The sequence below is a fragment of the Parus major genome, chromosome 14, assembly GCF_001522545.3.
Source record: "Parus major isolate Abel chromosome 14, Parus_major1.1, whole genome shotgun sequence".
In the NCBI taxonomy this organism is placed as follows: Eukaryota; Metazoa; Chordata; class Aves; order Passeriformes; family Paridae; genus Parus; species Parus major.
The window spans coordinates 471,844-494,700 of NC_031783.1; the positions used below are offsets into that span (position 1 = coordinate 471,844).

General features: G+C 42.3%; 1 protein-coding gene across 7 annotated transcripts in view; it reads right to left on the reverse strand.

Moving 5' to 3' along the window:
• Nucleotides 1-407: 407 nt before the first annotated feature.
• The window catches only part of TBC1D24 (TBC1 domain family member 24), a 32,631-nt gene continuing 10,181 nt past the window's right edge, over nt 408-22,857 (reverse strand). For 5 of the 7 annotated variants that reach the window (XM_015643029.1, XM_015643033.1, XM_015643034.1 and 2 more), the window contains 8 exons: nt 21,884-22,121; nt 19,001-20,031; nt 16,820-16,837; nt 11,021-11,179; nt 10,035-10,098; nt 7,950-8,045; nt 5,997-6,231; nt 408-4,355 (listed from right to left, as the gene is read on the reverse strand). In XM_015643029.1, coding sequence (XP_015498515.1) covers nt 4,201-4,355; nt 5,997-6,231; nt 7,950-8,045; nt 10,035-10,098; nt 11,021-11,179; nt 16,820-16,837; nt 19,001-19,959 — 1,686 coding nt within the window. In that variant the 5' untranslated portion in view covers nt 19,960-20,031; nt 21,884-22,121 and the 3' untranslated portion in view covers nt 408-4,200. The remainder of the gene's footprint in view (nt 4,356-5,996; nt 6,232-7,949; nt 8,046-10,034; nt 10,099-11,020; nt 11,180-16,819; nt 16,838-19,000; nt 20,032-21,883; nt 22,122-22,857) is intronic. The other 2 variants (XM_015643036.1, XM_015643035.1) reach the window with 2 other exon arrangements.

A 22,857-nucleotide genomic window follows, 5' to 3' on the forward strand; every position in this document is an offset into this window, starting at 1 on the left:
CAGTTTGTTTAAACTGCCAAATTTTGTGGAATTCCACTTTTTGCATTTACATCCTTGGTCACTGCAAGGTCTAACTGCAACTTACAGGTGCTAGTGGCCAGAAGACACCCTTAACCTCTGTATTAAACCCAGGCTGGGCTAGGGCAAACCATGCTCCCTGGCCCTGCAAAGAGGAAGAAGGCTCATGTCAGAATTAGCTATCTAGAGACTTCACAGTCAGTTTGACCACCTGGTCTCAGGGGAAGTCTTGTGAGGTCTGAAACAACCATGAACTGCGTAACCACCTCATTGCAGTGAGAGTTCTGTCAGAGAACACAAGCTCCAGGGGTTTCTCTAAGTTTCAGGGTGTCTTTTGCTATGAGCTCTACAGGAAGGAAAAGACCAGAACAAAGGACAAAGCCAGCAGCCTCCACAGCCAAATACCTTTAATATAATCCAAGATTCTGCACAGTGACAAAAATACCATTGATGTAGGACAGCGATTCCAAGACAGGGCAGAAAACCAATTCAGCAGCACACCGCCACTCATCTGAAGAAATGATCCCCTCAAATAGTATACACACACTCAACCTGACCATAAATAGTCTAAAATTCATGACAGAGAGCTGCAGAACAGCCAGGTGCCCACGCCTCATCTATACCCAGCAGCCTGACTCAGTGTCACTTGCTGAGCCGAGCTCTTGCTGTGCCATGGCTGTGGGTCAGCTCCTGGCTGTGCTATCGGTGTCCCCATGGGCAAAGGAGATCATGCCCCACCAAAAATGAGGGTGAATTTCCAAGGACAAAGTACACAATTTCAATACACACATATGAAGAGCAGTTGATGCATCTGCACATGTCACCCCTCTGTGGGTCACCACAGATCTCTATTGGCATGGTTTAACTCTTCAGAGAATAGTACTGGCCCCCACTCCATTCTGACTTCAGATATGTCACCAGAGAGGAAATGAGAATCTTCCCCTTCCCTTTGCTAATTTGCCTCTATTAACAGGAGGTTGATTAACACTTTGCATCAGAAAAAGGATCATACCAAAGTGCAGGAGCTGCAGCAAAGACAGCTCAGGTGCAGTGAAATCTGTCCAGTCTTGCTGCAGCTGGATACAATTCTCGTGGCCTGCAAACAGCTTGGTTGCCATTTACAGTGAAGTCAGGTTTCTGATGTAAGGAGTTTCTAATCTTCTCTGCCTTCAAGGAATACGACAAAGCAAAAAGCAGCTTCTCAGGAGAGCACAGACACTCTCGCAGAACTGTGGTGACAAACGCCCAGCCTGCAGCTCTCAGCCCAAGCCCATCCTGTGACTGGCATTACTACTGCTGCCAGCAGGACCACAAACAGGGATTACAGCCTTCAAGAGTTGTTCAGGCTGCAAGTAACAACTGACTAAAGCACTTCATGACTGGAGTACTTGAGATAACTCCACTTTCTGATAAGGTGTCCACTGGAGTCATTGTCTTCAAAACCAGTCTGTGGCCTCCATCTCAAGAGCTTTGCATAATACAAAGGATTTGAACTTTGACAGTTGGTCAGCAACAACCATTAACTACACACATAGGGAAAATACCTCTTTGCTACTGGAAAGATGACCAAGCCAAAACGCTGTTCTTCTAAGGTGTCTCACGACTGCAACAGGCATGATGGATGAGGATTTGCACATGACAAGGAATATCCGTTTTTACTGAACACAAGGATTGTGTGAAGTTGCTGCAGCACTGCAGAACTGCACTCCCTGGATTGTTGCAGCTTCTTGCTCATCCAGGCTATTCCAGTTCAAAGCACACAGACCAGTCCCACAGGGTGGCTGTGGCAGGGCAGTGCTTTATCAAGCCAAACCAGTTCTGCGCCTTGTGTCCAGTACTGCTCCCTGGATTCTCACACTGATATCCTATGAGGAGTTTCTGAGTAACCAGGAGTTATTTCACATTCCAAACACCCAAATCACCGTGCACCAAGAACAGAGCAGGGAAAAGAACATGTTTCTGAGGAATGTTTCTTAGATATGGCTTAAGACAAGGTATTGACATAGTTGCAGGGATGGGAGCGAGGAAACCCCATCAAACTGCCAGATGCAGCCAAGTTTTTGCAGATAAAATTTATTCATTTGGAGTAGAACATTACACTCCAACAAATCCTACCAACACAGACCCAGGGAATTTCTGACAACAAGCTGGAAATTAATTCTATTGTGTTTTTGAGTTGTTTTTTGTTCCCAAGGGCACCTCCTCAGACAAGCTCAAAAGAGGAGATGCAAACCAAATAGAAATCCCACATACACTAAGGAGAACCTATACTTTTTGAGTGACTTGTCTGAGGAACCTTGTGGGAGACCTGCAAGGGCAAAGTGACATGGGTGGCTTGGAAAAACAGAAGGCAGCATCAGCCAGTGTTTGCAGAAAGCCAGATATAACAGAGTTCTTTCACATCAAAATATATCAGTTTGACAGAATTACTTCTTGCAGTTCAATCAAGCTTATGGAAAACCTGGGAAAAGACAACTGGGCAAACTCACTGTGTGGGAAGGAGAAAGGGAGGCCCAATGCTGACTCACAGGGCTAGAGAATCCAATTGCAAATACAAATGGTGCATAAGACATCTTAAACTGTTCTGCACATAGGCTAATTTTTCAAAGAGTTATTTTGACAAAAATTCAAAGTGGCACCTTAAAAAGCAAATCTTATTTTTGCTAAGTTTATTCACATACTCTGCAAGAGGCAACTCTACCCAGCCATGAGGTACTGTCATGGCTGGCCAGCTGGACAAGCCAACATGACCAAAAACTCACCTCTGATCCTGGAATATAAATGTGACCCTATCTAGTCTAGCTTTTAACATTATTCATTAAAATTTTTCCTTTTAATGAACTTAAAGCTTAACTACTTAAGTATAACATTAATAACATTAAGTAGCAATCCCACTCTACAGCCATTTTTTAGATTGAACTTTTAAGAAAATCAGCAATTTCTCTTTCCCTTTGTTTTCCCTGTTGTGATAAATCTTACTAGTGGGTTACTCACTGAAGCTCTGAGCATCCTGTTGTATGCTCTGGACTACTCACTGATGTTTATGTATTTGTGCTTCATGTGGGAGAAGCTCCACAATACAAATGCCACAGAGCATGCCTGCAGAGAATGTAGGAATGCTCAAGAACAGGCAAAGCCTCCTTGCATCACCCAAACTGTACCAGAAAACACGGGAAGAAAACTGTTACCTTCTCTGGAGGGATCTCATCACTGGGAAGATATCTTGAGAAACAGTGTTGCCTCCAGTTCTCCTGGGAAACTCATTCCCTCCCAGATTTGCCTCTTTGCCTTCCTCTCTTTACTTGTGGAGAGGATTAAGTTCCCGTTATCACCATGTCTAGTTCCCCAAACACATAGGGATAGCAGCACAGTTATTTTCAGATTTAAAGCTTAATTTCAGCTCCCAGGAAAGATGAGGAAAGAAACATTTCTGAGCACTGCAGATACTCTCTGGCATTCAGCTGCCTGACACAGGGAGTTGCTCTGAAGTCATCATACTGATATGGAATAGGAATGTAAACAAAATCAAGACTTGGAGATATCACCGACCAGCCTGGATGCCTTTCTCAGAGGCAGACTGCTTAAACATATGCAACTGGAACATGTCAAAGGTTTTGGTACAAGATCAGCAATCATGGTACTGGTGGGAATGAAGAGCTTCATAACTTAATGGTACTGATTTGTCTGCACAACGTCTACTCATAGGAGGGCTGTGATTTTATGAACTACTGTTCTATGTCAAATCTGAAGTCACCAGTGTTCCCCCTGTGAGGAGACATCTGATATTCCTGGCTCAGGCCAGGTACTGGTGCCAGTGGCTCAGAGCTCTGCAGCACAGCTCAGCCAGGGTTGTGTCTCCAAGGAACTGTTGCCTCAAACCTATCCCACGATTTGGACCTGTATCCACTTAGCATGGCTCTGAACTCATCATATTTTCATTTTTACTAACAGTCCCTTGAAAAAAAATCTCTAGAAGTAAAGGGACAAGCAATTAACCAGATACATTACTTCACCTTGACCTGTCTGAAATAAAGTAAAAGTAAACAACTAGGCCTGCATCCTAGTCCACTACTTAGGAATGACTCACAGCACTGAGCCCAAAAGAAAGGATGTTCTAACTTAGCTCCTGTATCAAAATTTACTTTGCACAACTGAAAGACTAGCTGATTAATGATAGTCACATCAACCATTCATGGTGTCCCTGAAGCCCCATACCTCCAGGATGGAGATCTGGAAGCTTTCAGAGCACAGTGGCTGGTTATTGAAAGTGTTGCAGTGGCTGGTTCTCCCATGGTTCAGATCTGCATCAAGGTACAGAGCCTGGCCATCGCCACCTCCTGGGAAGAGACAAAGACAGGGTGAGAATGTCTCTGCATTTCTTGGCATGGGAAACAGATGTACAAAGACTTTAGTGCTTTTCCCATGGGGAACATCTGGTAGCCCTCAGCAACATCTGCTTGCTGTCTTCAGGTGTAACAGTATATGATCAGATGTATAGGCTTTGAAGGATAGTACCAGAACTGGATGATTTCTTTTAGTAACAATAAATAAAAATAGTGCAACTCAGTAAGAAGAAAAACTATCTGTATTTAAGATTTGTATTTCAGTGCTGGAGGATATTGGAAGCTACAACTGCAAATTTTTCTCCAGTAAAGGAAAACCAAGTAATTCTGTTAGCAGTCAAAAATCAAAGCTGGAAAAAGAACAAGATCAGTAAGTAACAGCACTGGCTTGGTCTTCTAAATCACTATAAAACATTTAAGAGTTGAAAGCATTTTGGTTATCTGTGGGTCTGTGTCAAGGTTTACAGAGATTTCAGTCAGAAAATGCAGAGAAGTGAAATAAAGTTAGACAGAAATGTGTTAGGAGGACAAAAAGGAATTGCTTACTGGGCAACCATCAAAGAGCAGGTACTAAAGCCATCTGAAGAATCAAAAGGGTGTTCTGGTCCACAGCTGGAGCTGTGTATAACATTCACTTCTGTGTATCTACTATCAAGTCTGTATCTCTCTTATTACCAACCATAGTGTAGGATATGGTAAATATAAACAACTCCCTTACCTAAGGCTGAAAGGAAGAGCTGGTGGGACATCACACTCTATACCTCCCTAAAAGAAGGGTGGAACCTGGTGGGGATCAGGGGCTCTGCTCCCAGAGAACAAGTGACAGGACAAGAAGAAAATGCCTCAACCACCAGAGAAGATTTAGGTTGGATATTGGGAAAATTTCTGCACTGAAAGGGTGGTCAGGCATTGGAACAAGCTACCCAGGGCAGTAGTGGAGTCACCATCCTGGAAGTGTTCAAAAACCATGTAGATGTGGCACCTGGGGAGATGGGTTAGCATTGCCTTGGCAGTGCTGCGGTAACGGTTGGACTCGATGGTCTTAGAGGGCTTTTCCAACCTAAACAATTGCATGATTTTATGATTAGAGCACATGCTGCTAAGTGGGAAATCAGCCAACAACTGACATAACAGAGGAAATTATAGGCCAGTTGCTCTCCTATTAAGTGTCAAGTAAAGACTTCTGGGACAACGACAACTATGATTTTAGATATATTCCTTGCGAATCCCATTTAAGTGACAACTTTACTAAGCAGACTTTTGCCAAAGTCAGCAGCACCACAGGTCCAATAAAGTTCCTGGAGAATTAACATGTTTTCTATTTTACTCTGTGTTTCAAAAGCCTTGATGCAAAGTAAGCTCCTTTTTAAGAACTACTTCTCATCGTGAATTAGGCAGTATGAAGGAATGGCTGTTGATAGAGCCACGAGCTACTCTCTTCTCTAAAATGCTTGTATGCAGGTTTTCCCACAGAAAATTTTGGTTGGGAAATGATGTCAGGTTTTGGGCAATTTTATCTCTACCTGTAGTAGTGATAGTGAAATAGATAAAGGGGTCAGGTGTATTTACAACGTATCTAAGGTGGACAGGAAGAGCTGGGGTAGGATCTGTGCTCGAATTCTCCCACTGACTCACCTATAATGATGCACTCGCTGCTGCCAGCCATGAACATGGAGGCTGTTTTGGAAGGCAAGTTGAAGTGCCTAGCTGCTAGGAAGGGAGAAAGGCGATCTGAGGGGTCTGAGGGGATGCTGCTGGAGGAAAGGGTGCTGGAAGCTGGTTGGGTATGGTTTTCTGTCTCTGATCCAGTCGATGCAAGTTCTGGGTGTTTTATGATCACCCACTCATAGCGTTCCACTTCTGGCTGCAGCTGCAGAGAGGCAGAGAAGGGCAGAGCTGATGTTAGTGTACATACAGAGCTCTGCTCAGAAAAGAACATTCCAGCCCCTCAGTCTCCACCCGCACAGTCAGCAGCAAAGCTTAGATCAACCCCTCTTTTAGGCCAGATATTTTCCTTTATTCCTTTGCTTTTTAGGTGGTTGAAGAATTATGCAATAACTTCTGAGTTACCTTATTACATCTCTCATCTCTAGATCATCTTTCTCTACAACTGCATAAAAGGAGGGTAGAGCCAGTTGGGGTAAGGCTCTGCTCCCAGTTTACAAGAGACAGACAAGAGGAAATAGTCTCAAGTTGTGCCTGGGAAGGTTTAGCTTGGATATTGTGAAAATTTCTGCACTGACACACTTGTCACGCAACAGGCTGCCCAGGGAAGAGGTAGAATGACCATCTGTGTCAGTTTGGCACAGCCTGGTTCTTGGTCATAGGGGGGCCAGATAGGTGGCTTCTGTGAGAAGCTGCTGAAATCTTCCACCATGTCCAACAGAGCCAATCCCTGATGGCTCTGAAGATGGACATGCTGCTGGTCAAGGCTGGGCCAATTAGAAATTATGGTAATGCCTCTATGATAATGAAGGACAGGGAGGAGGTGTTCCAGGTGCTGAAGCAGAGATTCCTCTGCAGGCCATGGTGATGACCATGGTGAAGCAGGTTGTCCCCCTGCAGCCTGTGGGGACCCATGGGGGATGCAGAGATCCACCCGCAGTCCATGGGGGAGGTGTCCATGCCAGAGCAGGTGTGTGCCTGGAGGAGGCTGTGAGCCCATGGGAGACCTGGTGGAGAGAGGGGGCCCTGCTTCCAGGCTGGAGCAGCCTGTCCTTGGAGGACTGCACCCTGTGGAAGGGTGACCCATGCAGCAGCAGCTTGGGGAGGACTGTTTGCCTGTGGGAGGGGCTCATACTGCAGCAGGTCACAGGGAGCTGCTGCTTGTGAGATTGGAACCATGCTGGAGAAGTACACAGAGAGCTGTCCCTGGGGGAGGGACCCCACACACCCACAGAAGAAGGTCTCCTCTTCCTGAGCAGTGGAAGAAAATCTTGGTGATGAACTGACTAAATCCCCCAGCCCCTGTCTCCCTGCACTGTTGGTGGGAAGGAGGGAGGGGTTGGGGGAAAAAGGTGGTTTTAAGGGCTTATTTTACTTCTCATTTTCTGACTCTGATCTTGTTAGTAATAAATTCTCTCTTTCATCTCTAAGTTGAGCCTGTTTTGCCAATCGAGTGTTTTTTCTCAGTCCTTAACTCATGAATCCTTTGTTCAACTTCCTCTCCTCTGGCCAGCTATAACAGGAAAGGGTGAGTGAGCAGCTTTTGTAGGTGCCTGGCCTTTGGCCAATGTTAAACCATGACACCATCCTTAGAAGTGTTCAAAAACTGTGTGGGTGTGGCACTTGGGGACATAGTTTGCTAGTGAACATGATGGTTCTGGGTTGGTGATTTGACTTCATAATCCTAAAGGTCTTTTTTAACCTTGATGATTCTATGATCTTCTAAGAAAATGTTCTGCACAAGGGGAGAAAAAGAGCCACCACAAAACTTAAAAGTAAAATTTTTCCTCCACACTGAGAGCTCAATAAACTTTATAAATTAGACAGTCATGTAATCCAGCCTCTAAGTGGAAAGGAGGTGGTTGTTAACCAGTACAGTTGTTCTGTCTTGGTACTGGGTAGCAACAACAAAATTTTACTCACCCTAAACACAAAGCACTCCCCAGTTCCAAAGAAACTGAGCTTGTTTCCTCCTCGCCGGCGCTCACTCCAGTCACTGGACAGGTAAGCCCCACAGACCTGGCACAGACAGCACAGTAAGGCTTCCCATTGAAGGAGAAAGTGTGCTAAACCCACTGATACTGATATTTCAGAGGCCAAAACTGCAGGCTTTACCTTAGTTTGAGTTTCAGAGTCTCTACACCAGTGGATTAAAGCAGCACAAGTACTTATAGATTTAAACTACTTTAATCCACCAGTGGTTACCTCTAAATCATAAGAATGTCATAAATTATTTCATACCTCTGATGCCTTAAGGGAGAAGTTTTCTAATACAACCCCAGGTACCAAAGCACAGATCACTCCATGCCTGTACAGCCTGACTCCCACTGTCTCACTTTGGCAATCAAGCAGCAGTGCTGTCCCAAGTTACAGTATGAGCAGCTCTGCCTGAACACTTTTTGGTCAAACAATGGCCTTGGTGGCTTTCTTATGTTTAAAAGTGCAGGCTAAAGCCAGCTTAGCTAAGCAAATGCTGAACCAGCTCAGATATTTAGAGCAGCCACTCAAACCACATGAGGTCTACTACTAGTTGACCACTAGTCTCCAATGAAGAGAAGCATCCTTTGAGGGCTGAGCTGGTCTCTGACTCTTGTGCTTGTACAAGAATTTTTGATACCAGGATTACACATCCCTGCGAAGTGCACACAGAGGAAACAATGAGGCTCCAAGAGTGGGATGAAAGTATCTGTGCTTTTTTCCCCCAGAAACTAGAAAAACAATTACAATTATACAGAATTGTTCTAAGGTACATTTGCTGTTTGGCCTCCAGGAGCATTACAAGGAGAGCTCCTAGGACAAAATTACTGAAGATCGGATTTGCTTTATATAGATAAATCTGTATTTAGATTTAAATCTAAATGACCTAGAAGTCCATTTGATGTGATATGTGTGATGGGTATGAGAGGCTGAAAATCAGAAGGCAAATTTTCTTCATTCTAAAAGTTACCTGTAGACATATGAATAAAGGATGAACAATCCTTTCCAGAAATCGTCCAAATCCGTAAGCACGAAACAAACCCCCCATATCTCTGTCCTACTTTTTTTATTTTTTGGCTAATACATGTTTTTTCTGAGGGTAAGAAACAAACCATCTTAAAAAAACAGAATCCCTTACAAAGACAGACTTTTGACAGGCTGCAAGACAAGAAGCAAAATAATTGTTCCCCCCTCTACCCTTTAGATACCAGGGCATTCCATAAGCCACTGGCATTTCAAAACAGGCCTGAATGGCCAGAAACCACACACAGAACTATGAAAAGGCCTGGAGGGTGAGCATTAGGTAGATGTAAGAATAGAAATGGGCTTGTTCATGGACACTCATCCTGCAGAGATATAGGCAGGAATAAAGCCCACAGACTGCTGTGTGCCACATTTCTGCTCCTGTGTGCCCTCCTGAGAAGGTTCTAGAAAGATTTCTTGTTTTATGTATTAATTTTTTGAACAAGCATGTCGTTGCTTTCACATTACGCTGTCCAATACTGTCACACACAGGAGCAGAAATAAGGGACCTGTGTGCACTCCTCCTCAGGTTTTCAAAGCTTCCTTGGCTTATTTTTTTCTCCAGTCAAGAATGAGATGAAGCTAAGGCTTTTGTTTTCATGTCATGTAGTCCAACATTATTCATACCATTTAAATTCTGCTACTTTCTCTCTTCACATCCTTGAGAAAACGAAAATATCTTCTATGAATCATAACTTTAGCACAATTCCCACTCTGTCCCTCTGATTCTGCATTTCAGAGTTTGTCAAAAAGCAAAATGAACTACTTTAATCCATCACCCCACACTAATTGCAAGAGAAAAAGCAGTTAACCAAGACCTGTGTTGCAAGGTCTGCCCAAGAAGGCATAGTCCTATAACAAACAAATAGAATAATTTAAAGCATGGATTCTTAAAAAACCAAAGCCAAACCTTGCTTATTCATTTTATTGTAAACAGCTATGTGTTGCAACACAGCATTACACACTGCCCAAACCCCAATTTAATCACTTATCTTTTGCCTCACTCACTTCTTTTGCTGTTGTCTTGATGAGAAGCAGAGTTGGTTCATGTCCCTCGCTGTGGGAATAGAACCTGAAGTGCAGAGCACAACAAAGTGAGCACATGACTGCCACCAGCTGCAGCTCCTTTCCTCCACAATGTCAGGCACTGCCTCCTTCTCCAACCAACACCATGGCAAAAAAAACACCTGAAGACTAAGAATATTCCTGCAAATACTTTATACAGTCCATGTAAATAATATAGCTGAGTGTAAATGAATACTATGAAGCAGTTGTTCTCTACTCAGTCCCCTGTAAAGTTTATGTCTCTGAAGAATAACTAGAAGCTTACTTAGATCAACTGCAGCATTTTATAGCATTTTGAATTGAAACAACCTAGAGGACTGATGGCTATGTCTGAAGGGCTTTAGGTCTTCATGGAAATGAACTGTGATGCATTCTCTTTGCTTGCTTTTGCTCTTCCTCATAGGCACATAAGGCTGGGAGAGCAGGTCATTCCCTGCCTCAGTACCTCAACTACTGATGATGAAGTCATTATTAGGAGCTATAGGGTTATAGTCTTCTGTACAGTGCAACAACTCATATCTAGTTTATCTCACTTTAAAAAAAACACTCACATTCATAGGTAATTTCCAGTTTCTAGTTCTCTAATTCCTTGAATCAGATTGAATGTGGCTATCTATCAAAACTGCCTGCAGAGCAGCAACTGAGTCAAACCATTCAAACACTTAAGGAACCAGACTCAGACCTGCAGAATCTGTGAATTGATCTGACTTATCCAATTGATCTTGAACAGTTTAAAATACTCTGGCATAGGAAATATTCCAGTCAAATGCTGTAGGCAATAGGAACTTGTCAGACTCATATTCCATCATTAATGATATTCTTCAGATCAAGTTCTGACTAAGCACAACCTTTTTGTCAATCCAGCAAACACTTCACCAGTTGCTCCTTTCTGCCCTATGCTAGAGAAGAGAGAGGAAGATTTTCCTTACCTGCTCAGACTACAGCCATGTTCCAAGGTGGTAAAGAGCAGGAGGGGCTGGCACAGTGCAAACCGCTCTGGGATCCAGGACCAGATATCCCGCATCTCCTTCACACTGACAATTTCCGATTTGAAGTTTTCAGCGTGAACTGCCAAATGCACATTCTGCCTGAGAAATACAACAGAAAACATTGAGAAGCAATAATTTAACAAGTTTTAGATTACTGAACTGAAACATGAGAAGAACACTAACACACTCCAGCACATAAATTATTGGTCAAAGCTCCAGCCCACAGGGTTAGGTGGCCATGACAAGGTAATAAGATACTGCAATTTAACATAATCCTCAGAGGCAGAGATCTGGCTTGCCTGTACCTTCTATTCTTCTGTATGGCACCTTTACACACAGAGACACAACACTGAGCCACTTAAAATGACCATGGCCTTATACTTGCTGTTTGTGACAGCCTTGCTGGCTCTTGTATTTAAGCAGAAAGAAGAGACTACCTAAACAGTCAGGATCTGAAAGGAAGAGGTAGTATTTTTTCTACCTTGTGGCCCTGGCTGTATCATGGGATGAGAGAATTCCTAAACCCCTCAGAAACTTTAGAGAAGTTCCACCTCTTGGAAACATGTCACTATCAATGACTTCCACTTCATTATTGCAATAGATTGGCATTTAAGAAAGAAAGGGAAACAGCTAAGGAAGTTAAGGCTGCTGGAGGCTGATGGGAGTTTTTTCTCTTGGCCAATAACTGGCCATTTCTCAGAACTGACAGTAGTTTTGACCACTGAAAAGTGAGATCAACCTGTGAACACCACCTTAAAACCTAAGCCCAGGAATTTGTCTCTTTGGTTTCCAGCTTTGAATGGTAGCAGAACTCCAGCTGGCTCCCATCCCCTCCTCAGGCCATGGGGGTTGGCTCAGGGCTTGGGCTGGGCCTGCTGTGCTCCATGGGCAGGGCTGGGCTCTGCTGCAGCTTCCTGGGAAGCCTCCGGGGCAGCTGAAGTCTTTTCCTCAGTGGGGAGGGGGAGGGAGGTGGGGGGACTCTGTGCACCACTGAGCTGAAACCCAGCACCATGAACACCCATGGCTTGAGCCAGATTCTAACCCTTTTACTATCCAGATGAGACTTGCAGATTTAATCCTTTTTCCAGGAAGAGGGCAAGAGAGAGTGATCAACAGGTAAAGAGACAAACTGTCAAAGACAGTGAAGAAAGGAATTAAGCTTCAGATGGGGGAGAGAGATAAGGAGATGCCTTAATAAGCTGAAGTATTCTTTTGTTAAAGCTATGGAGATGGACAAAAGTGTTCTGAAAAAACTCCTTTAATTCACAACAGAGTATTTTGGGAGGAATGGAGTATTTCAAAGTGTGGATCTAAGCAAATGGTGAAGTGGTTGTGATCTTATGTATGCTGGAACAGAAACAGTGAGAGTTGTTGAAGATTTGTGGCCCTTAAGAGACAAAGAGAAAACTTCTGTTTCCAGAGATGATCAGAGACAGATGAAAAGAACTTTTGCCTTTGAATAACTCATCCTTAAAATGACACCCCTTGACTTATGGCCCACACCTCAGAGTGGTGTGAAATGGGAGGAAAGGACTGATGGCAGAGTTTTCCAGGCAGCTGGCATCAGAAAAACAGAAAGGCACAAGAAAATGGTTTTCTTGTGAAGAACTCCATAGACTGACAAAAGAGAACTTTTTCTCTACAAAGACTGGTGAAAAGACTATAGCAAAGCTGGGACTGTTTTAATCACCAGGTTTTTTTGTCTCTATGTTGTTAAACAAGGGAGTGGTTGGGTGGTGGGGAAGAAGGGTTTCTGGAGTTTTTATTCTGGTTTCTTATTCTTGTAGTTTTGTTAATAAACTTTCTTTATTCCTTTTAAGTTTTAAGCCTGTTTTGCCCTTCTCCTAATCCATATCTCACAGCAAGAAATAAGTAAGTTTTCTAGTGATTTTTTAGCTAATGCTTTAAGACCACAACAGTTATGAACCAAAACCATTCCCAAGGACCATCGTTACAGATGGAGCCTGAGAACATTAAGGAATGCTAAACACTGACACTGGGAAGGAAATCCCTGTACCCCCCCCTCCCCCCACCCTGAAGGGTCTGATACAGTTAGAAGGATTGATTCATGGCTTCTAAACACTTGAAGGTAACAATCTGATGATTTTATCTTTAACCAGCCTTCATTTCACAGATTAAACAAGCACACAAACCCAGAGCCTGGGGATTAAACGGTATTTTCTTCCACGGTCTATGTTAAACACTAAAAATGCAATAGTGACAGCCAAGGACACAGAATTTATGCAAGTCACTGAATTACTGGGCAGCCAGGTGTTAAATAAAGCCTTATTACTTTGCTCTGCATGCAAGGGTTTGGGTGCAAGTATTTGCCTATTTCTGATAGGGTGTTTTGACAATTACATTTCTTTTCTCTCAGTTTCATGAGCATGAAGGGGCCCTCAGTACTGTACATCTGCATGGATCTGGATAGCTTAGCTCACTCCCGAAAACACACAAAACATATAAATTTTTTACTTTTTATGCTTGTAGTACCAAAAAGCAGCAGCATTTGCAAAGCAGAACAGTGCTTACTTGGAGACACTGGGAACTGCTTTCTGGAACTCACTGTAGGTGCCTTGGTGTCAAGCATTTTGAATGACGTGACTCTGTAGGTCATTTAAAAAAATTACAAAAATTACTGCTTATTTTAGCCAAATTAACTAAATCAAACTTTGCATTGCTAGCCTGCATTATTTAACGCAAGGAAGGAAGAAGGAACTTCTATGGGCAACTATTTAAACTAGTTGTAACTATTTATGGGTTTTAAAACTCACAGTATCACTGACTAGGGACATTATTTGTACTTTTAAACACAGCAATCTGAGGCAAAGGAGAGATCCACTGAAACAAAGTAGGAACCAAGCCTTGAATCCCTATGTCCAGAATCTTACTTTAGGTCTCACCCTTTGTGTTCTGGCAGGTCAGCAGCTAAAACTGCTGTCACTACAGAACAGAGCTGAGACAAAGTCTTGGTTTCAGTTCAGTAGAAATTCAGATTTTTTTTCTCCCCCCACATTTAAGGAATTAAAAAATATTCAGGGCAGTCAACTATGTCTTAGAATGAATTTCCAGTGGAAAAGCAATGTCAAAACCCATTTAAATTTACATCTCAAGCAAGCTTCAGAATTATTTGTATACCTGGTCTGTACGTTTTTCACATTTCTGTGAGCTGTTTGGACAACTAAACTTCAATTCTTTTTTCTAAAAGGCTCTCACAGTCAGGGTATCTTTGCTTTTGCCTTTTTTCCTTCTCCTGGCTACTCTGAACTGCTGACTTAAAGATTTTCCTACCCAAACCCCTCTCAATGTCTTTGTTCAACAGCATTCTGAACACATCCCTTTCAGTACCCTGAACCACAACTCTTCCATGTAGGTAGAATATCACCTTTTCAAACAGATCTTTCTAATTTACTATAAAGCATTTACCACTGTATTGACCATTTAGAACTGTACCAGGCATACAGTTCCTGCCCTTTGAATATCATGGTAAATAATTTCACATTTAATGGCACCATCAAGTTAAACCAAAGAAAGTGGCCAAAGAATGTGAAACAAAATGACCTGCTATTTCCCAGTAACGAATCACAGCTGTGGATGGTTGAGACTGAAACCTGACCCTATGCTGAGAAGTGTCCACATACAGCCTGCACCTATCAAACCAAACTCCATGCTGCTGAGCAAAAATATAACTTTTTTGGGGGCTTCCAGAAAATTGCAACTAGTTACAAGTATCTAACCTGTATTAATTCTCTTATTTTTGACAGAATTTATCTAATAACACTAATGAAATAATCTAATGAAAATCATCTCCTTCAGCTGGCAGTTGCTTTTCAAAGTATTAAATGAGTGAAAGAGAACAGAACACAAGTGAGCTAAGAGAAAAATCAAATGCTTTGGTTTATATTCATTGAGGAAAATTAAGTTTAGCCTTCAATACTCCACTCCTTTCAGGCTCATCTGTGAAAACACTGTAGCTTGAGAGAAAAGCTGGACAGCATTAAAATCTACCACTAGAATTGAACAAATTCAGAAGGTTTTACCCTGCATTAGAGTTTTCCTCAGTTACAGAGATTCACATGACAACTTTCTCTTGATTGCTGATGTTGGAAAGACTTGTTCAACTGCTGTTATTCCGAGGAATTAGATTTGAAAACCAGCACAATTAATGTTTAATAAAGCAGCATTTGTTAATTTCAAAGGAATGTTGCTTTTCCAGCTGTATCATTAATACAATGTGCTTCAGAGATGTCAAAGCTCCCTAAGGTAAAGCCAAGGCTGAAGACATGCAGTAGCACCTAAATGGATGTGCCCTTTATTATTAAAAAAAAAACAAACAACTAATACCCAGCTCTGAAGATTACTCACTGAATTACATCTTCCTGTTCTACTCTGGCTTGGGTCAAATCTCAGAGGAGATGCATAAACTTTAAAATCCATTATAATTTCAGTGAGGATATAACTGTGTGGTAAAAAGGTATTTCTTTTTCAGTCATAAATAGCAATATAAGTAATTTATGGTATATAAACCTGAAACCTAATCTTGTGTCCAGATCAGTGTCAGCAGATACCCTGCTCTCCCTAAGCACCATCAAACCAAACTGCTTCCAAGCACAAATCAAGGCTTCCTGCTGCTTTCAGAACAACCCAACTGCAAAAATAGTACACAGGTGCTGAAGATTCACTTGACTGGGATTAAGAGCTTGCTGATTTGTTAGAGGTAAAATCCTCAACACAGAAGTTATGGTATGAAACATATTTTGCTAAGTCTCTTAATATGTTTTTTCAAACATGAAAACATGAGGAAGTTAATTCTACCTTTGATTTTATAAATTAGTACAAGTGTTGCTGTGCATCACTCACTAAAGTTAACTCAGGGCACCTGCAGCAAGGCCAGAGGATTCTCAAAGGCATGGATATAAACCCAAACATCTGTGGTATTTAATACTCACAGGGCAGCCTTTCTCTTTCCAAGTTCTCTGCTTATCAGGTATCACAGTCCACTCACTAGATTTTGTTCTTTACAATTTACTTTTCAGGCCAAGACTTGATAAATGACTTCATTAACTGTTAATGCTCTATGGCTGAGTAACTCTAACCTCCTTGACACAGAAAAAGAGTCTTGTCTTCTTGACTAAAAAAACCCTACCTACTTAAAAATAAATATAATCTACTATAAATAGAGACAGGCCACTTTAAGGAGTGTGCCAAGTTGGGGTCAGTCCAAAATTTTCCCAATTAACTGCAGAAAGCTTCCAAAGAAGATAAAGAGTTGACTGTTCCACATCTAATGCAACAGCATATACCAGGTTTAGAGGTGGGATGATACCTAACAGCTCATTTAAGCTGTTACATTTGAGATGTTTTTAAAAAATTATACTTTTTCTTCCAGAGTAGAAAAGACAACTATTATTATGGTCCTTTATAGCCAGAACCATAATCCACCATGTACTTTCTCCATGTACAGTACTCTTTCCCCCTCTGGAAAACACAGGTGTATTGCTGCCTGAAGTGGTGTGCTGACTCCTTGGGCCCACTACCCCTTCTCTCACAGCTTTGTGTGTGCTATGAACTAACTTTGCAGGAGGGTATTCAGGAGATGTGGCATAGCAATCAGGTGCTCTGATTCCTGCCCTGCTTCTCCTGCCCCAACATTAGCAATATGTGATGGCCTTTGAAAAAACAACAAGCCAAAGACAGCAGGAATGAGCAAAGTGCAAAGACTCAAGTGTTTTAACCTACCTTTTGGGAGGTGCAAGACTGCAAACAGGAGTGGTGCAGTGGAGATGGAATGGACAGAAGGAGAACATACAAGGAGAAAGACAAAAAAAGATAGAAAAGATCAGTGACTTCCTACATCCATGACAAATTGAGTGAAAGGAGCCTGGAGAGAAACAAAGCAAGGTTTGAGTAACCAAGTACTAAAAAACAATCAGACAGGTTAAAACATTTATATTTCTATCTTTCCCTTTTTTTGTCATGTGATGGGAAAATAAATCATCTGCTCCTTGCACAGGCCAAACACACCTGGAGAAGAGAACTCACAGGCCCCCCATGGAGCCCTGGAGAACAGCTCACTTCTGCATTTCCATCTGCCCACATTGGGACCCAAGCTCCCAGCAGCACCGTGCCTGGGGACACTGAGAAGTTTCAGTGGGTTTACAAAGGTAGCCAAGAGAGGATGAAAATTTTTTATTTCACCAACTCTGCCTGGCATAGCTGTAACTAATGGCTTTATTTGGGTATATTACTGTATTTTGCCTGGAAAGGATCACTGTTGTGAGTGAGAATTTCTCTGCAACATTTAACACAGCAGGAGCCTTTGGAGTGTCTGTGGTTGGTTGATGTATGTTTTCTTTTTCTCTGGTTTATTTAAATTATTTTTTAAATTTTATTTTTATTTAAAGCTCTAATTGTGTTTCAAGCAATATATTCAAGAATATTACAACTCTCCTGAACTTTCTAACACGAAGACACAATGGAGGAGTCAGTATTTTGTTAAAAGTCTCAAATACAATGGTCTGAACTGCCCACAGTGTGACAATCCAGTGGCTAAAGGCCTTGAAATATTTCAGAGTGACAGGAAGATGCTGAAACTGATTGTAAACCAAGCTGTGAGTCTAAAAAATTAACCCTTGGAAGAGACCAGGGGGAGCTTTACATGTATGTAGACACATGAAGCTAACATTTATGTGATCTTTTAGGCTGAAATATACTTGATTGTGTATTGCCATGCCATGGAATCGTATCTGTTTGCAACTACTGTAACAAACTCAGTTGGCTGGAAGATCCTACTACATCAGTGGAGATTTAGAGAAAATGAGACTGTGCACCTAGAATATCAGCATCTAGATATTACACTCACTGACACAGGAGACTTTTAGAAGCCTCTCTTCAGAGGGCAGGGCAGTTCATAAAACTGTCTAACACTTAAACTTCAGAGTTCAAAAATAGTTGTGAGAAGTTCTCTGCTGTCAGAGGCCTCTGGAAAAACAGAACGTGCACCACTTACCTGCACATACATTTCCACTTGGCAAGACACTAATTTTATTCAGGTTATTATTCTGCTGCCTTTTCTATATCCATTGAGAGGCCTTTCAGCTAAGTTTTTTATTAGTATGACTTTTATTGTCACATCAGAGCAGGATTTCATTTACTGGTTTCAGAGTTGGTTCTTCCTCCCCTTATTTCTGAGAAGAGCCTGTAATTCTGCAACAGTTTCTTGGATCTGTATAGTCACTTTTCTCTTCCATGGTTCTTTCAAAATTATTTTTCTAGTAGTACATGAACCTGCCACAAAACAGGTCAACTCCTACCTGTGAGTACTATACTCTTGACTTCCAAGATGCTTGCAGTCAAACTGATTTACAAGTAACCTGCAAACAAGACTTATTTCTTCCTTGCTCTGTTAAAACAGCACCTCAGTCAAGCAAAATGTTCCTAGCTGTGACAGTGCCTTACACTAAAGAAATTGCTGAATTCACAGTACTGCGCAGCATCAAATTGACATTTTATACAAATAATATCATATTTAAGAATCAATTTTCACACTTCACTCGGTATGTTTCTTCCAAGTAATTTATCAGTATTTTTTCCAACTTTGCTAAAACGTCTTTTAGCTCAAAAACTGCTTATGAAACATACTTTTGAGATATAATACCTGTAATTAATATATACTTGTATAAATTCATAACTGAGCAAGCTACAAGAAACTTCTGTATCATAACACTTCAGTTACACTTCCCATTACAATCCCAGCAATGCTTGGTTTTGGAGTTGCTGAGTTTTTCTGCAGAGAAAATTCATCAGGTGACACCAGAATGCACCAGTGGAGCTGCCCCACCAGTCACCCAGGGCTGTCTGACTGCTCCCCACTGTGGGAAAACTTGAGAGATTGCTCAGGTTACCTGTGCTAAGTCCTACCTTTTCTGTTTGACCGTGATGCCCTTCTGCTGCAAAGCCTTCTCATTGGCCATCTGCAGGAGCTGGATCTCCTTCCGAGAGAAAAGGCGGATGGCAAAGGCTTTTTCCAGGAGCCTCTCTGGGGACACTGACTTGGCAATGTCCCTCACGAAGGCTCGAATGTCCTGCTGGATGCTGTCAGACTCCATGGGCTGCCCAGCTCTGACTTTGTGAAAGAATTTCAGAAGAGCCAGTGCAACACGATAGAGAACTTTGTACCCTTCCACCAGGAAGACGTCAAAGACCCGTGCAATGTATGCCATGGGCAGCTCTCCGAAGAGCCACCGCTGCCAGTCCGAGTACACCTCCAGCACATCCTCAGACACTGCCACCATCAGCTTGTGGGCTGCCTGGCAGTACTTGTTCACCAGGTCCCCAAAGGTCATGCAGGAGGACTCGAAGGCCAGAAAGGTCTGATCAATGAGCCGCTTGGAAGGGTCGTTGCAAGCCAGGATGCGACAGACCTGCTCAAAGCACTCGGCCTCGTCCTTGCTGTAGTGCAGGAGCAGCGCAATCACCGATGGCAGAGCTGGGCAGAACGAGATGTCCGGGAACTGATTGGCGATGCACAGAATGATCTTCCTGATGGCCCCGACGCCCTCCGCGTTCAGGCAGTACGTGGGGATCAGGCTGTTGTCCACGAACTCCGGCAGTGGAAGGGAGCTGCTGCTGCGTTTTCCAACGATCTTCACCACAATGTCCCGGTACACGTTTGCATCGGGGGTCACTGTACGGCACGGAATATTGCTGATGAGTCTGTGGTACACTTTGGCTCTCAGACAGTGGTTTTTGGCCCAATAGCCCTGCCGGGCCAGCTGCTTGAGCTCATGGAAGTCTGTGCAGGTGAGCTCTTTTGTATCCTGGCTCTGGGCACTCGCATCCATTTTGTCCCAGTCCACAAAGCGGCTGTATTCATCCATGGCTCCAGGAGAAGCAAATCACATAAATCATGAGAACAGAGACTTTAGTCATTGATGGACTCTTGGATTTTTCTGTAGAAGGAAAGTAAAATTCCAGACATTTGAATAACAGATAATCTCTTATTTTCTTTCTGAACACACATATGTACATGTTCCCGCAATGGCAAAACTGTTTTATAAAGCAAAAAAAGTTAAAGATGCCTTATTATTTTTAAGCCAAACTTTTCTTCCATTCTGTCAGTAATTGATCAAACTGTAAGTAATTGATCAAAGGCCAGCCAAGAGGCTGATACTGAGGACATCTCCCAAGGAAACTAATTTCCCTAACTGGAAGTCCAAGCTGAGGCAAGGACCTTTACATTAACACCCCACTTAAGAGAACAGAAGAATCCCAATGCAAAAAAATATATTGCAAAGTATGTTCAATTTGCAATCTCTCTTTCCAATTACCTGGGGAAGTATAAGTGAAACTTACACTAGAAGGATGCAGTCTCACAAGTAATGTGAGACTGAGACAGTTCTGAGACTGTGTGGCCAGTGAGAAGAGATACTGTGCTCCTACTAACCACAGTCATGTCCTCTGAGTCATTTCTTTGTGCTGGTACTAGCACCTGTGTGACCGCATAGTCACTGGGATTAGCTTGTTAATCTGGTACAATTTTTCTTTTACACTGGGTAAGGTTTCTTCATGGAAAGAGTAGTCAGACATTGGAACAAGCTGCCCAGGGAGGTGGTGGAGTCACTGTCCCTGAACAGCATTCCAGAAATATCCCTGGAAGTGTTCAAGAACTATCTGGATGTGACATTTAGTGCTCTGGTCTAGTTGACAAGGTGGTGATTGGTCCAAGGTCGGACTCAATCTTGGAGGTCTTTTCCATCCTCAATGACTTTGTGCAGCTGTACAGTCAGCCACATCATTGATTGTGCCAGAAGAGAGACTTGTGCAGGACAAGAACCTTGCGTCCTGGCTGCAGCACAGGGTCAAGTCAGCTTCAAACACCTTCATTAAAACAATTACATTTTCTAAGGCTGTTGTGTGCCTGTCACACAGGCACACAACAGCTCTCCCATTGGACATGCCACAGATACCTTTGTGACAGCACTAGGAACTGAAACATCAGGTTCTGGCCTCCAGTGCCTCATGCCAGGTTTACCTGATCTACCAGGTGGCTCCAGGTTCAGAACACACCTGTATCCCAGCAGAGTGTAGCTGTGACCACTAAAGGCCATATCTAAACTGGCATTAATCAATCAGTGAAAAGCCAGAAGGGGATGTACAATAACCTCAACTACAGCAGCAGCTCTGCTGAGTGCTGGAACCCATCCGTCATCAGTGTCCAGCTGGAGCTGCAAACACGGCTGTGAATGCTGCATACTCTGCAAAAGCAGACAGTCCCTCTAAAATCCATCAGGCCCATAAAACTGTTTTGTGCAATTAAGACATTATATAGCAAGGTTAAATCAATGAAAATATTCAATGAAAGGCTTCTAAAAAACCCTCAGTCATTCCTGTACTGACGTGAAAAATGCATGGTACTTGACATTTATTGGCATGGTCTTCCATAAATCAGGTGCTTTAAAATTATTTGAAACTTAAGGTAGATATACAATCAAGGTGAGATCTCATCCTCCTAGATGCAACATAAGAAAATAAATCTAACCTTTTGCCTGAAGCAGCCATAACAGCCAATCCAGACAGTTTTAGATTCTGAGTAAATGCTAACCTGGGTATTTTGGAATCACATGTTGGAAGTCCCAAATTGAAGCCCTCTTTTAAAAGTTTGGCAGCAGTATGTAGGAGCCTTTCAGAGACAGGTTTTGGATGGCTCTTCTCTACCATATTTAATTCAGGGCTTTTTTCTAAAGAGAACACTGGTTTTTGATCATCCTTCTTACAGTGTAAGAGTGATACAGAAATGCTCACCATTTCATTTTGTTGCATTCTTCCACATCTGAAACTAATTTTCAGACTGTAATTAAAGGAGGCAACACATTGTCCTGACTCCAGTTCTGAAAGGGAGATCTCTGAGATGGGCTCAGCTGTGGTCTCTCAATGTAAGCTCAGCATGTGTTTCCTGGACATCCAGTAACAGAGGGACACCAGTCCATTGCAGGTCCAACATCGGCTTCAGGGATGTGAACATTTTTCTGTAATTCTCCACCTGGGAATCACAGAAACACTCATTTTTAATTCAAATCCTAGAATAAGGATTTATTATTATTTTTAAAAATATATTTATTATATATAGATATTTATTTTATATATATATATTTATAATATTCTTCTTTTGTAGAAGATAATTTTAATCCTACTTTGCAGTTGTAAAAGCATGGGGAGATGAACCATTCTGCTCCTGGACACTTCAGCATAGAAACTATCACTGCCTGTGCTTGCTGGAGTCTCCAGCATGCTTCCACTCTCTGCCATCATCCCTTGGGAGCTGCAGTGATTTATATTAAGGAGGGTTAAGTAAAATGTTCATCATATAAGACAACTTCAAAGATTCATCTTGGCTGTCTTTTTTTTTCCATAAACTTTTTTCTCCTGTCTTATTTTCTAAGATACACAGGCACACGTAAAGGCTGCATCAGACATTTTTCACTATAGCTGCCCATTCCAGAAACTAATGAATTTGATTCATATGTGCTCTTGAAACTCACTGAAATCCATGGCTAGAGGATGGGAGTCAGGCTGCCAGAAGTTTTAATTTGAGCTCAGAGTTTTATACATATTTTGGCTGGGATAAATCTGTGGGGTCTGCAAGTAGGTCTGTCTGCTTATGCAGGTCTAGACGCTGCAATAAAAAGTAACAGCAAAGCAATTGGGCTCATCAGGGCTGCCAGAACATGACCAGCTCTTAACTGTGCTTGTAAAATCAACAGAACTTGTGTGCTTCA